Genomic DNA, 14102 nt, shown 5'->3' with positions numbered 1-14102 from the left:
ATAATAATAAACAGGATTACATAATTACGCCAAGTTTGTAGAGCCTTAGATGCTTAACGTCAACTATTTGTCTATATTATTATCTTTGACTTTCCTATAAAGTTTAATCCATTTAAGTTCTGTATTTACCCTTCTGAATTTTGTTTTCACCATTTTATATTTCTGTTTCTTTCTCACCATCCTCCATTTATATATCTTCCTCTTTTTCATCTTTTTTTTTGAGTGTGTTTTAAAATCTGTTTTTGAAAACTGTACAGAAGACAGTTATCAAGAAAAATGAGAAAATGACACAAGAACAAAATTGAGGGGCTGGCCCCATGGCCAAGTGGTTCAGTTTGCATACTCTGCTTCAGGGTTTCGCTGATTTGGATCCTGGGCATGGACCTAGCACTGCTCATCAAGCCATGCTCCACACAGCAGAACTAGCAGGACCTACAACCAGAATACACAACTATGTACTGGGGGGCTTTGGCGAGAAGAAGAAAAAAAAGAGATTGGCAACAGATGTTAGCTCAGGGCCAATCTTTAAAAAAAAAAAAATTTAAAGTGCCCATACTGTTAATATTTTGGTGTATATCTTCTCAGTATTTCTACTGTGCAAATATATACATATAAATATCTTCCTCTATAAAATTTTTAAAGCAAAAATGGGATTATATTATCCATGGTGTTTTTTTCAGTTAATTTATCACGAAAATTTCCACTGCAATTGATATATATTTACATCTTTTACTTTTTTAAATTTGCTTCATAACATTTCATTGCTGTACCATATCTATGATACATGTTGATGATGTTTTTAAACATTGGTAATTATGAACATTATTTCAAAATCATTTTTGAACAAATACCTGTGCACAATTATTGAATTATTTAATAAAAATAAATATTTAGAAGTGGAATTGCTTGGCCAAAAGGTTAGCACATACCCAAGGCATTTGATACGTATCACCAAACCGGCCACCCTTCGGGAAGGCTCTGTGTAGACTCTGTCATATGCAGTACATGAGAAGGATAGCTTCCTCGCTCCCATCTATCAGGATCATTCTTTCACATTTCTCATAATCTGAAAGCTCAAAAATGATGTCTGTCTGGCTACTTTAATTTACAATTTTTGGTTTCTAGTGAAATTGAAACTTTTTTTCAACTATTTATCTTTTTTTTTTTTTTGGTCTTAAATGAATGTCTATTGATTTGGCCAGCTTTCTTTTTTCCTAATAGGCAGGTTTTTGTTTTGTTTTGTTTTAAATGAATTGAATAGAAACAATTCTATTTTGAGGATATTTAATCATTTTTGTACATTATATATGCTACAAATATTTTACTAATTTGTCATTTAACTGTTTATTTTCTTTTGTCCCACACAAAAGCTTTAAACTGTATGTAGTTTAAGCTCTCATATTTTTCTTTTACTATTTCTAATTCATTACTTTTTACTTTAACTATTAATTTCTTTCTTTTCTTAGATTTTTTGTTGCTCTCTTTCCAACATTTCAAATTTATTTACTTCCATTAAAATAATAATTCCATTTAAAGTTATTAATTTTTCTCTATGCGTAGCATTGACTATATCTTATAATGTGTCCTGTACAGTGTTTTCATTGTTATTATATTCCGAATAGTTTGTAAATTAAGCATTGATTTCATTTGGATCCACGTTGGAGTGTATTTTCTCATTACTAAGTAGCTAGGTTTTTACATTTAAAGTTTGCTATGTATCTCCAGTTTTCTGTAGTTTGTTAGATATCTAATATTTATATATCTTTTCAATATACAAACATATATTTTGAATCATCCTCATTTCGTATAACAGCCATGTCCTTTTCTATTTTGGTTTTTGTCCAGTTGATCTGCCAACAATAGGGTGAAGGACTTTAAACTCTTACAACTACAGTGGTTCTTATGATTTCACTGTACAGTATGATAACCAGACTAAGATAAATTAACAGAAGAAACAAATTTCCACTTTTTGATAAAAATGATTCTGTAAGGTTTTAAATTTCAAAACAAAACTTATCACAATGAAGCTTCTAAAATCATACTTGATGATAATGTGCTTTCAAAACAGAAGTATGAAGAATTTTATTATATGTGGGCAGTGTTAAACCAATTCCATTCAAAAACATCATGGAGCACACAAAAAGAAAATGTCTAAAATACTCTAAGAGAAAATTTGTCAAAAAAGTGATGATGTAAGACATAATTATCCTCACTAACATCATTTCTCATTAACTAAAGATACAAGAGAGGAAATAAAAATATATAAATAAGCCCCAAGCGCCCTTCAGAAGTCCCTGTGCTGTCACTCCCTGTGAGCTTTCTGAGCAGCAGATCAATTCTTGCTTTTCTATAGAGTCTATTTGGCAAGGTTAATAAATTGGAAACATAATATAGATTCCAAAACGCTTCGCAAAGTTTTCTGCCTCCAGGTGAACTATCGTTTCTTTGAACTGATGAAGGTTAAAGTCAGGAGGTTCAAAACCTAGGCGGTAGCAATGCTCTTTTAAGACTCGTTTGCCAAAAAAGAATCAAAGGGTTATTGGTGTTGCAATGATTGAGACACACAATTCATTTTTATATGCACATGAAATGACAACAACACTTTGAGGCCAGTGAGTTTTCATCCTTTCTTTTAACTTTAATGATATTCTTACTGGGTTATGCATAAATTAAGTGAACCAGATGGGCTCTCCTTAAATCCCAGGGAAATACAGTTACTAAACTTCTTTAAGAAAATCAGGAAAAGTATATACATCATTCAAAGAAAGTAAATAACCCTAATTGAGCTGACTATACCTAAACTGCTTAGAACATTCTGACTTTCACTAATGCATTTTAAATATAAGAGAGGAAATGTACATTACGACACAATACTGTCGTAATTCTCCTTTCATCTACCACGAGTATAACTCACATCATCAAGACATTTCCATTTCCAGGGTTGATGCTGGGTTTTCACTGCCTGTCTATACTCTCTCACCTACGACCAAGGACAGGAGTTTAGGAGTTGAAGGTCTCGCCTAAGAGGAAGACAAATTAACATGGATTTAACATCTGTGTCCTTCAGTATAGTATGTTTTGGTGACATTTGATTTAGCACACTCTATCTTTGCACATGACTGCTAGAATCCAATGGATCACCAAAATAAGCACTCGAGGTAATAACTATTTTTCCCTTTCAAGGAGACTGACAATGTTCACTTGTCTTGCTGAATGTGTTGGGAAATCACTAGACAAAGCATTTTTTAAATGTTGTAAAAATAGGTGTTTAAATCTGATTTTCCTTCCTTCTTCTTTTCTTAAATATCAAAGCCCTCCAATATGTATAAAATTATTGCATGGGACCTAACTAGAACTTAATAAAAACTTCGTGATTTTTAAATTGCTTTCGCATGTCTTGGTTCTATTTCTCCTTTTCAAATGCTCCTTCTAGCCAATCAAGGCAGTCAATTTCATACTTCTGCTGGGGGAAATATAAGAATCCTTTAGTTTAAAAAATCATAAGTAAAGTGATAGTAAATTTCTCTTTCAAAGGTAATAAAAGATTTATAAGGGAAGAGATTAAATGTAGCTTTTCCCCATAATTTAAAATTTTTTGAAGTATTCATTTTTGAACCTAGGATTCTTTTTAATTTTCATTTGTGTTTTTGCACCAACATCATTAAGAAATTTGAGAGTTTTACTTACAGAATTTTATTCCTTCTAGTATTTTCTCTACCTATAATTTGCATAATTTAATATCAAAGATATTTAATCAAGAAAAGTCTTCAATAAAGAAATAAAATTAAATGCCTATTAAATTTCTAGAAATGCCTACCAAGAGAGGGCATCATGTTAAAGAAGGAAATTAAATGTCTTCTTCCTAGGACAAAACATGGAGATTACTTTTTACTTGAAGGCCTCAGTTCTGAAAATGACATTGTGATTTACATTTGTGATCAACAAACAAATTAAAAAAAGAAAAACAAACCTCCCTGGTATTGTACATACTTGTTCCCATTCTCAAAACTACTCAGGAAGTCCAAGGTTCCTACTCATGAAGACACTGACCTGGACTTTGTGGGCCAGGGAAACCCCTCTCAGGACGAGACAGATTCCACCCTAAGCAGTTTAGGGTACCACTATGCCAGCAGAAAATCATTCAAGGGGAAAAAGAAGTAATGGGTCTGAAAGGAAAATTCTTCCTGAGCAACTACGATCTCTTCTAAAACAGAAAATTTGCTTTTTGAGGAGAAATAACAAAATACGTATAATTGTTCAAAGAGGAACATGAACACTGGTGTTTTGTTTCATCATTCATTCGTAATGTGAATCTAAATGTGCGTCTCTTGCAGAAGTTTGTTTCCTTGGAGTTTAGAGGATTAGCTTCCAAACTCTAAGCATAACCTAAAGATGGATGAAGCAGTTCGATTCAGCTGTCACTGAGAAAATGAATAGTAGGGGTGTTTCATATACCTCAGAATACACGTGTGTGTGTGCGCACCACACTTAATGTACGTGGGAAGATGAATCCATTCATTCTGCTCATCTAGAGAAACGTTAATTGAGCAGGCTTCATTCTCTTTAGAGTCTGGTTAGTATCATAAATAATAAAATGCCATTCACTAAATAAACAGCCATTGTGAGTCTAAAATGAGTCACCTTTTACAGCTGGCTCACGTATATGGCAGTCAACAAGTCAGGTATGTTGCCTTGGGGACAACTCAGAACAAGCATTCCAGCATGAGAGGGAAAAAAGAATCTCATATTCTCCCTTTGAAGACTCCAGATCTATACTCTGGAGACAGCACAGCTTGTACTCCAGTGTTTTCCATTTATACTGAAATTCTAAGCTAAAGGAAAATAGCATGCAGATGTGCTGTTTGTTATTTGATGAGGCTCTTTCGTGCCAGAGTCCTTGGTCAGTATAATAATCATGTTTTAAAAGTACCAGTATTATACTTTTTCACAAACTATCACTTTTTCATAACATAAACAATTAAAAATGAAGGCATACAGGCAATAAATATCAGCACCTCCCAAGCAGCTACTCTTCAATTAAAAATCAAAGTAAGTGCTCACATCTTTGACATTCCAACCAACACTCTAAGTCTAACCAACACCTGGAGCTCCCCCCTCGACGTGTACCAACTGTTCAGGGTGCAACGGTGGCTCCAGGTGCCTGGAGATTCGGAGGGCCCTCTGCATCATCCTAGAGGTATCCTTAATGAGAAGCAGCTCGGAATTTTTGAGTTTTATTGCTCATTGTGTTATAAATATTTGAAAATCAGTCAACTCTATTAAACTGAACATTTTATTACCCAGAAGAACTTGACTACGCAAGACACAAAAAAATGGATGACTCCTGCTGCGGAGAAGTGTTTTCTTCTGGGAATTTTACAAATGCCTTCTAAGTCATCAGTGAATCACTCGCGAAAGAGGCAAATTATAAATGCTTCTCAAGTGGCCTAAGGGTTAGCACCTCCCCAAAATATCAGCAGCTGCTTCCCTCATCTTCAGTATGCACAGGCTTGCTATTAGCTCAGGCTCCTTAACAAACAAACAGAAGATGCAGAACAGGAAACTGTAGACAGGGACTCAGTGTAATGTAAGTAGACCAGGATCAGACACACTTACTACTCCAGAATTGAAACACACTGTAAAGTATAAGAACTAAAATATGGGTTTTTGTATTTTGTCCAAATATTTTTTTCCGATAGTGGTAGTACTAGTTAGAAATATTATCCTTTACTTTGAGTAAGAAATCTTTAATCAATTTCATAAGTTACCTGCTATTTTAAAAAAGTGAACTATTAGTGGGCTGAATTCACCCCTTTGCTCCTTCACAAATGCCTTTACTTGTATTATTTTTAACTTTACTAAATATTATTACTTGGGTCATGAGCAGTTATATCAAGATATAAATTTATAGAGTGACACATTTTCAATACCAACCATCTATGTCAACTTATTCCATAATAGCACATTCCATCGAATTAAACGGTAAGATTTCCCACATTTGTTTTACATTCTATATGTATGGCTTATGAATAGCAATTTTGATGAATTCCAGCTGGTCTAAATATACAGGCGAGCCCTTATATAACCGATTCTTTTCAATTCTTATTGTATTCAATGAGGCCCATTTTAAGTGGGCCACCTGGTAGGATGAAGAACTAATAATTCTCCACAGAAAAAAAATGAAAAACAAATCATCCCGCTAAGCTTAAGACTATCTTCCCCAACTATGTTATTATTATATAACAAATATAAATGAGAGGTAATTCTAATCTTTTGAAAAAGTTGAATTAAAATTTAAACAAGTTAGCAATCTTACAAACTACTAAATGGCTTATTTATCTATTACACAACAACATTAATTTCCACCATTTGTGTGTGTTGCCTAGCTTCACAAATCTATCATACACATTTCAGTCTCCCCCCTCATTCCCCACACCCTCCTGCTTCCATCCAGCTGGAATACATCAAGGGCACAGAAGCCAAGTCAAATGTTGACCCCACCCTCCTCCATCCATTTTAAGGCACCTTCAAAGCCAGAGCACTGATCTAGTTCAGTTTTACCAACAAAGCCAGCCATCCTGCTATTTAAGACTCCAGTTTGGGGTTTTTATAACTGCACATTAACATAAGAGCTTTGATTTTTGGTCAAAAACTTCAGCTGCACTGAGTTTCATCAGATTCATCAGAACAGTCACACTGTTTCTGCAGAAGAGCCCCCAATGTTAAATCTTCAAAATCTTTGCTCTCAGTGTCAGTCTGTTTCCTTATAATATCAACCTCTCTGAACTGCCCAATAACCAACGCTGAAGAACATAATATTTCCCTTCCAAAAGGTCAAAACAGAACAGCCATTATGGTAGTCCAAAGGCATGTTTTTCTGACATTTGCACACCCTATATCATTTGTGCACTGTCACAGACGACAGTCATTTCAACTTGCACAGAAACACACTTGCCAAGACACATGCAGGAGGGCCGTGGGGGCTGGAGAGAGAGAGGAGCTGCAGTAGGTCAAAGAACTTACTTTGTTGTTCCCCTGTGCATGTAGCCGCAAGGAAAAAAACAAAAAAGAAACATGTTAAACATAAATTTATTTTAAAATTATGAGGTTTTTCGTGCTGGAGCAAAATCAAAACAAATAATTTAGCTATTAACTGACATCCCATACACACACATACAGCACTCACAGCTCACGGACAAGTCAAAGAATCCACTTATATTAAATGAAATTATACATTTATGACAGCAGAAAATTACGACAGAGATTTCCCCCTTCTTACTACTCAGAATGCTTGGAGTATGGGAACCCGGCCAAAAAGGATTGGTTTGAATTGGTAATAAGTGAACTGTTAGCATGAAAGGCAAAGTATTTAGTATGTTGGCTTGCCCTTTCTTGACAGCCCCTCCTCCAACATGCCAAGCAGTGGAAAATTTCACCAGCCAATGCATTTTTAAACAAACACTGCATCCTTGGTTTCAAAGAAGGTGGAAAAAAAAGGAAAAGAGAGCAGAGGAAAGGAGTGGGTGGTTCTGGGGAGACAGGGTAAGCAGACCAAGTTATGACCTCCATCTGTACCGTTCTTTTATTTCATAAATAATGAATTTTGTCTCGGGTTGGCATGGGAAGTGAAAACTGTATAGTGGGGATGTGGCCAAAACAAACACTGGTCCACATTCAAGAAAATGGGTCTGGAAAGGCTAGTCACAGAAATGTAGTCATTTCTAAAGGGACACTCTGGATAGAGACACAGAGAGCAGCCAGCGACAGGCGGCAGGCAAATGGCTCTCCTGTTTCAAACTGGAGCTGCAAGAGTATGATTTATATCAAACAATTTAACTCACATATGGCTTAAAAAAATAAAATGGTGATTCATTACTCCCAGGGCAGCCTGAGTCCTCGCAAGGTCAGATCCTGTGAGGAAGACACGATGGGATGTGGGCAGGGACCAGATCTGAATGCTTCTCACAAGGGGCCCAGCAGGAATTTCTCGCTGAGATGTGGAGTGGAAGGGAGCCTTTAGTAAAGTGTGTGTGTCTGTGGAGGAGAGCTAGCACGGAGTGGAGAAACAGGCCGGGCTGGAGATCCGGCATTTAGTTTAAGAGAGGATGTAGAGGGGGAAATAATACACAGAAATTTTCTGGAGAGCGGTAAGGCAACGATTGCAGAAGTGTATTTTCTTGAAAACAGTGCCAATTGGTGACTCTGGGGAAATGTCTAATCCAAGGACCATCACGACCATCATATTTAATAAACATAAATTTAAAGACACTGATAACATAGTGTAGAGAAGCTTCTTGGCATTGTGCGTTGCCGTGATATAACCGTTAACATCACGGGCTTATGTGAGACACAAATAATGGTACAAGAATGAGTGAAGGGGGAAAAAAAAGAGTCTTTTGTAAAGAATATGCTGACTGTTCAATAAGGCAATAAAGATCCCCACAGGGAATTTTATCAGGAGTAAAATAGTACTTTATAGAATAACGGGACCCCGGTTCTCCGAAGAAGTGCAATATTGCTGAAAAGACCTCAAACAGATGGAGTTTATTGCATTCCACAGCAGCGCAGCTTTTGATCTAGCAAATAAGTTTCAGGAGTTCAACCAAGTATTTTTGCACATTAGGGAATGACTGGCTTCCCAGATCAACGGCAGATGGTTCTATTTGTAGTGGCAATAATGATGTCACAGAGTAGGGGGCCTCAATCCTTAAATCCAAGGAACATACAAGAGGAGGACGTGGTGTGGCTTTGCCATTTCTTGTTTCCTTCAGTCATTTCCCAGTTGTCTATTCTGAGAGAGGTGTAACAGTCATGAACGGTAGACTGTAAATGCTTTATAATTCCCTCCACTGTTCTGTGTGGCAGCAATTTATGTGTAGATCCCTGAAAGTACCTCCACTGAAGGAAAGCTAAATGCTTCAGAACTGGTCATGTAGCTGCTCTGAGTTCTGTGCAAAGCACTGCTGAATAAGCTAAGAACAAAGTGACGTGTAGCTGGCCAAGCATGGGCATTTTCAGTCTTGTGTTATCAGATGGCTGAATAAATGCCTATGAGTGGTCACCGCCATATTAATAAATATTTATGGAGGTCTGTGGCCATTCCTATTCTCCCCCTAGAATGATACAGAGACCCTCTCCTCTAAAGGGCATTTGCCACAGAGAAAAGTTTAGTTTTAGAGTCTATCCAAAAGGAATTTCTTCAGCCTCCAAAGCAGTCCTAAAATCATTAATTATGATTGAGAGAAACCTTAATGCAGAGGTATAGTGAAGTTCCAGGGTGTTTCACTTTCTACGGTCATTTTTCATCTCTTAAGAAAGCATACACTATATGGGAGGAGCATTATCCATACAGCTAACAGAAACCTCGTAGAAAGCTCTGAGGTGTATGACTTACAAACATGCAAAACTGAATTTGCTTCAGATTTACTTACAAGGCATGCACGGGTCTGCAGGCTGCTTCTTTCAGATGGCCAGCAGGCCAGCATCTGAAGGCAGGCTTATGAATCCTCATGCTGCCTGACAGCCCTCTGACTCACTCCCGGCTGAGCGGTGGAGCCTGTAAGGCTGGACTGCCCACAGGGCAGCATAAGCCCAAGGCTCCCCTAAGCAACTTGGCTTCCTCAGCCAACAGTTGGGGAAATTCTCCCTCACATGCCCCAATCCCACTGAGAGTTTCCAAAGAAAGGGGAACTACTAAATTGGGAATTACAGCTTCATGGACACATTAATGATTTTCAATAATAATAATAAAGGTTACATGGCATTGAACACATTCACCCAGTTGCAGGCACTGAGCTAGATGTAGTGTGTAATAGCCTTCATTTAATCCTATAAAATCACTCAGAGGAAGGTATTATTATTTTGGATTTAAAAAAGAATAGACGACTGGAGAGTTAAATAAGTTGCCTGAGCCACAGAGCTAATAAATGGAAGAGGAGAGATCCAAACATGAGTGGATTTGACTTAAAGTCTATCTCATTTCACTGCACGCAAAACGTTCCAAAGAATTTGGAATTCCTTAATGTTTATATATAATTTGAATCATATTGTATGCTGACAAAACTGTGCCAGAAAATCAATCATTTGTTATATCATGTTCTTCAGATATTTAATCAAATTCATATTTATCTGTATTCACCCTTATAGGAAAAATTTATGTATGTGTGTCAGTAAAATAATATTTTAAAAGTTCTTTAATTATAGCCTGTTACTACTGATACACCCACACACACAATATACACACATATAAACGTTTTTGGGTTTTCTTTGGTGAGGAAGAATGGCCCTGAGCTAACATCTGTTGCCAATCTTCCTCTTTTTGCTTGAGGAAGATTGGCCCTGAGCTAAAATCTGTGCCACTCTTTCTCTATTTTGTATGTGGGATGCTGCCACAGTGTGGCTTGACGAGTGGCACAGGTCTGCACCTGGAATCTGAACCTGAGAACTCCCAGCCACCAAAGCGGAGAGCTGGAACTTAACCACTACGCCACCAGGCCAGCCCCCCACAGAAACTTTTTATCTCAGTCTCATCAGTAAAAAAAAGCTATTAATTAATTCCATCAGAAACATTATTACTTTGAAACTGTGTAAAATCCTATACCCTTACTTAACAATATTAATTTTATAGTGGTTATAATTTCAATCTAATGGCCAAGAAACAGAAATAAAAGAAATAAAATTGTGCTAAATCCAAATTCAATTTAAATATATTTTAAAATATTGTGGCTGCTCATAAAGATCAGGTGACTGGTAGAGTGCTACATTTGTGACTCAGAGAGGTTATGCCTAAGTTCCTGGAGTAAGTCAGTGGCACAGCGGGAAACTGAACCCAGGACTCCTCCTTTCCTTTTGAGGGCCACACACTACACTGTTCAGATAAGATGTCTACATTTTGCTTTGGATCCAGAGAGATTAAGGCACTGAAGGTAATTAGAAAATAGAAGATAACTAGAAAATGAAGATGGAAATATAGTTGGACTGTTCCATTTTATACAGATAGCCACTACAGTTTTTATCACATTGTAATTTGCATCTCTCTGCTCCACTAGACTTTGAATTTCTATAAAGTAAGAATTGTATCTTTTTTGTCTTCGAGTCTCTTGAGTCCACCATAACAGGGACAGCTGAAGGGAAGGAAGGAAGTGGGGGAAGAGGATGGAAGGGAAAGAAAGAGAGAAAAAGAAATGTGTAGAAAACTCCAAGAAATGACCTAAGAGACGGATGAAACAGGGTAGCAGAACATTATGATGAGTGACATAAAAACATTCCATAGTGTGGACGTGATAGGAAAAAGTACAATGGGCAAAAGCATGCTATAAAAAAGTGCAACCTTAGTTGGAAAAAAACTGTCCAGAACACCATTTCATTCAAATTTGGGTGATGGCTGTTTATCTAAATGAAGCATTTATACATTTTTAAAAAATGATCTATGGAGAATTTTTTCCAGTCAAAATAGAGGTATCTTGTGTAGAAAGCAAAACTTACTGAGTCTAGACTCACGCCCACGTATGACACAGAAATATTTCATTGTTAGGGTAGCAATCGACTGATTTGCTGTTGACTCAATGGTTTACTGATAAAAAAACAAAATGACACACCAGAGGCCTAAAAATTTACTGAGGGAGAGACATCTGTTATAAGTTAATCTGACTTCTTCAGCAAATCTTCCTACGTTAGGAATAACCATACCTAAAAGTACCCCTTCCCCGAATCTAAGCCTGTTCACAAAATGGAACGTTTAGACAAGCTTCTACTCAGAGTGCTTTCACTAGTTAGCTGCCATTTAAACATCTGAAAGTCAAGCCATTGTGCATAAGAAATGCAAATATTGTTTACGATGAAAACTGAGAAAAAGCAACGTTCCGGGCACACTGCCAAGTTTAATTTCCTGTCATGTCTTTGGTATGTAGTGAAAAACCTCTTTGTCTCGATCTTCCAAGTGACTGTACCAAATGTGTGTTTATAAACAAAACGATGTGAAAAGATCAAAACAGATTGGGTGGGAGAACTCTAGATTTGCTTAAAATTGAGCATTCTGATAAAAAATAGCAAATATTTCATTGAGTATCTTCTTTGTGTAGGACTATGGATACATGAAAATCCAGATTTATAAAAACAGCTCACTGAAGGTTGGGTAATTTTGCTTTTCTAAGACAGTTTTTCCCTCACAAGAGACACATTACATAATTTCTTTAAATAGCAAACTTGTCTAGTGCATTTAAAATAAGTTTAACGGACAAAATCATGACTTAAGAAAACATTTTCACAAACATGACAGTTGCATGTAAGGAAGATACACACACACACGTTGATACTTTATATAACCAAGCATATTTGAAAGACAGAAAATAGCATAAAGTATTTCTAATCTCATTGGGCTGTATTATAATACCCACAGTGTTTTAGCTCTCCTCTATTTGTTAAAGAAAGTAGTCTGTGATGAAAATTATTACTATGATTATCATCATCATCACTATTATTATAAATAAAGAGTGCTTCCTTGTGCCCACCCTATTCAGTGCTTTCCCTGCATTATCTCACTTAATCCTGTCGAACCCACTATGTCTAGAGGCCTTTTGTCATCTTCACTTTGGAAATGGGAATCTTGAAACATAAAAAGCCTAGGCAGCCTGCCCAAGATCCCACAGCTTGGACGTGAGCGTCTGGAATTTCAATCCAGGTAGTTTGACACAAAAGCCTGTGCTTAGACACACACGTTCAACTGCTTCCCGTAAACCCAGCCCTAACGATCTTTGAAAAATGTAAATCTTATCATGTCATTACCTGGCTGGAAGCCCTCTAACGGCTTCCCATCTCACTCAGAATAACACCCAAATGCTCACCACTTCCTTCAAGGCCTACACACTCTGCCTCTGACCACCCTCCTGGAAACCAGCAACCACCTTTGTCCTCCCTCACTGTGTTCCAGACGCGCTGACTTTCTCGTTCCTGTAAGATACTGAGCTGGCTTTGCACTTGCCAGTCCTCTGCCACCAATATTCTTCTTCAGACTTCATATCATGTACTCCCTCCCTTACTTCAGGAGCCCACTCAAATGTCAGCTCTCCAAAGGGGCCTTCCCTAGTCACCTTTACTAAAATAAATCTCGCCTGCCCCTCACTCTCACTGTCTGCCCCTTTAACTTACTTTGTTATTTTATTTTATAGAATGTATCACTCCCTTAAATCAGACTATACAATTTGACATTGATTAGTTCACTTGTTTAACAGCTGTTTCTTGGGGGTGGGGCCTTGTTCACCCCTCTGTTGCTAGTGCCTAGAATACTGCCTGGAAAAAAGCGTGTGTTCAACAGGCTTTTATGAAATGAATGAATGAAAAACGAAGTATATGTGCATTTTTAAGATAGAATGTTTGTGAAATTAAACACACTACCATCAATGGATAGGGAAGAGTAATAAGTAATGCTAAGAATTAACAACAAAAGTAGAAGCAGTATTCTAGTTTTTTATGTGTGGTCTTTAGAGCGGTATATATCTATGCAAATATGTATGCACACAATTGGTAAGAACTGGGCAACAATTATGGAAATCGTATACAGATACCTCTGTTCCTGGGGATCACCAGGAAAGGGTCTGGTTTCACCTCACTTGGAGGGCACAGGGCATGTTGTGGGGGGTTCATTGTTTTAGGTGCTAACCAGACAAATGCAGGTTGGGATGGGGTTAAGAGGTCTACGCATGAGCTAAAATAACAGCAATAAGGAGAAGATTTTGGCACAAATCTTCAATCCTTTACCCCTGGAACTCTGTTAAATTCCGAGGTAACCTCAGGGATGCAGTCAGGTCTGAAATTCCCCCAGGGACGCATCAATTGTCCCACATTGCACCCATATCTCAGACTTCCTCTTGAAAAGACTCTATCCCTTTTTGGTGCCTGCAAAGAACCGAACTTGTGCATGATCAGCCCTATATACTGATCTGGAGCCAAGCAAGCACCACAGGATCAAGCTGGACTAGCTCCCCATGGCTCAGTCTCAGGTCTTTAGTTCTGGGGAGTCCTTGATAGTCCAGTGTCTTGGACGAAGCAGCAGGGAAGCGTGAGAAGCATCGTCTGCAGAGGCTGTTTCACGGAGCGTGTGCATA

At 37.4% G+C, this 14102-nt stretch overlaps 1 protein-coding gene across 6 annotated transcripts in view; it reads right to left on the bottom strand.

Annotated features, from left to right (window-relative positions):
- DNM3 (dynamin 3) overlaps positions 1-14102 on the bottom strand; it is a 510159-nt gene that overhangs the window by 97508 nt on the left and 398549 nt on the right. For 4 of the 6 annotated variants that reach the window (XM_046681889.1, XM_046681886.1, XM_046681891.1 and 1 more), the window contains one exon: positions 7024-7035. The exons of the other annotated variants lie outside the window; for them this stretch is intronic. In XM_046681889.1, coding sequence (XP_046537845.1) covers positions 7024-7035 — 12 coding nt within the window. The remainder of the gene's footprint in view (positions 1-7023; positions 7036-14102) is intronic. 6 annotated transcript variants of the gene reach the window in all.

Source organism: Equus quagga, chromosome 13, assembly GCF_021613505.1.
Source record: "Equus quagga isolate Etosha38 chromosome 13, UCLA_HA_Equagga_1.0, whole genome shotgun sequence".
NCBI classification, from domain to species: Eukaryota; Metazoa; Chordata; class Mammalia; order Perissodactyla; family Equidae; genus Equus; species Equus quagga.
This window is presented reverse-complemented; position numbering and strand designations above follow the sequence as displayed.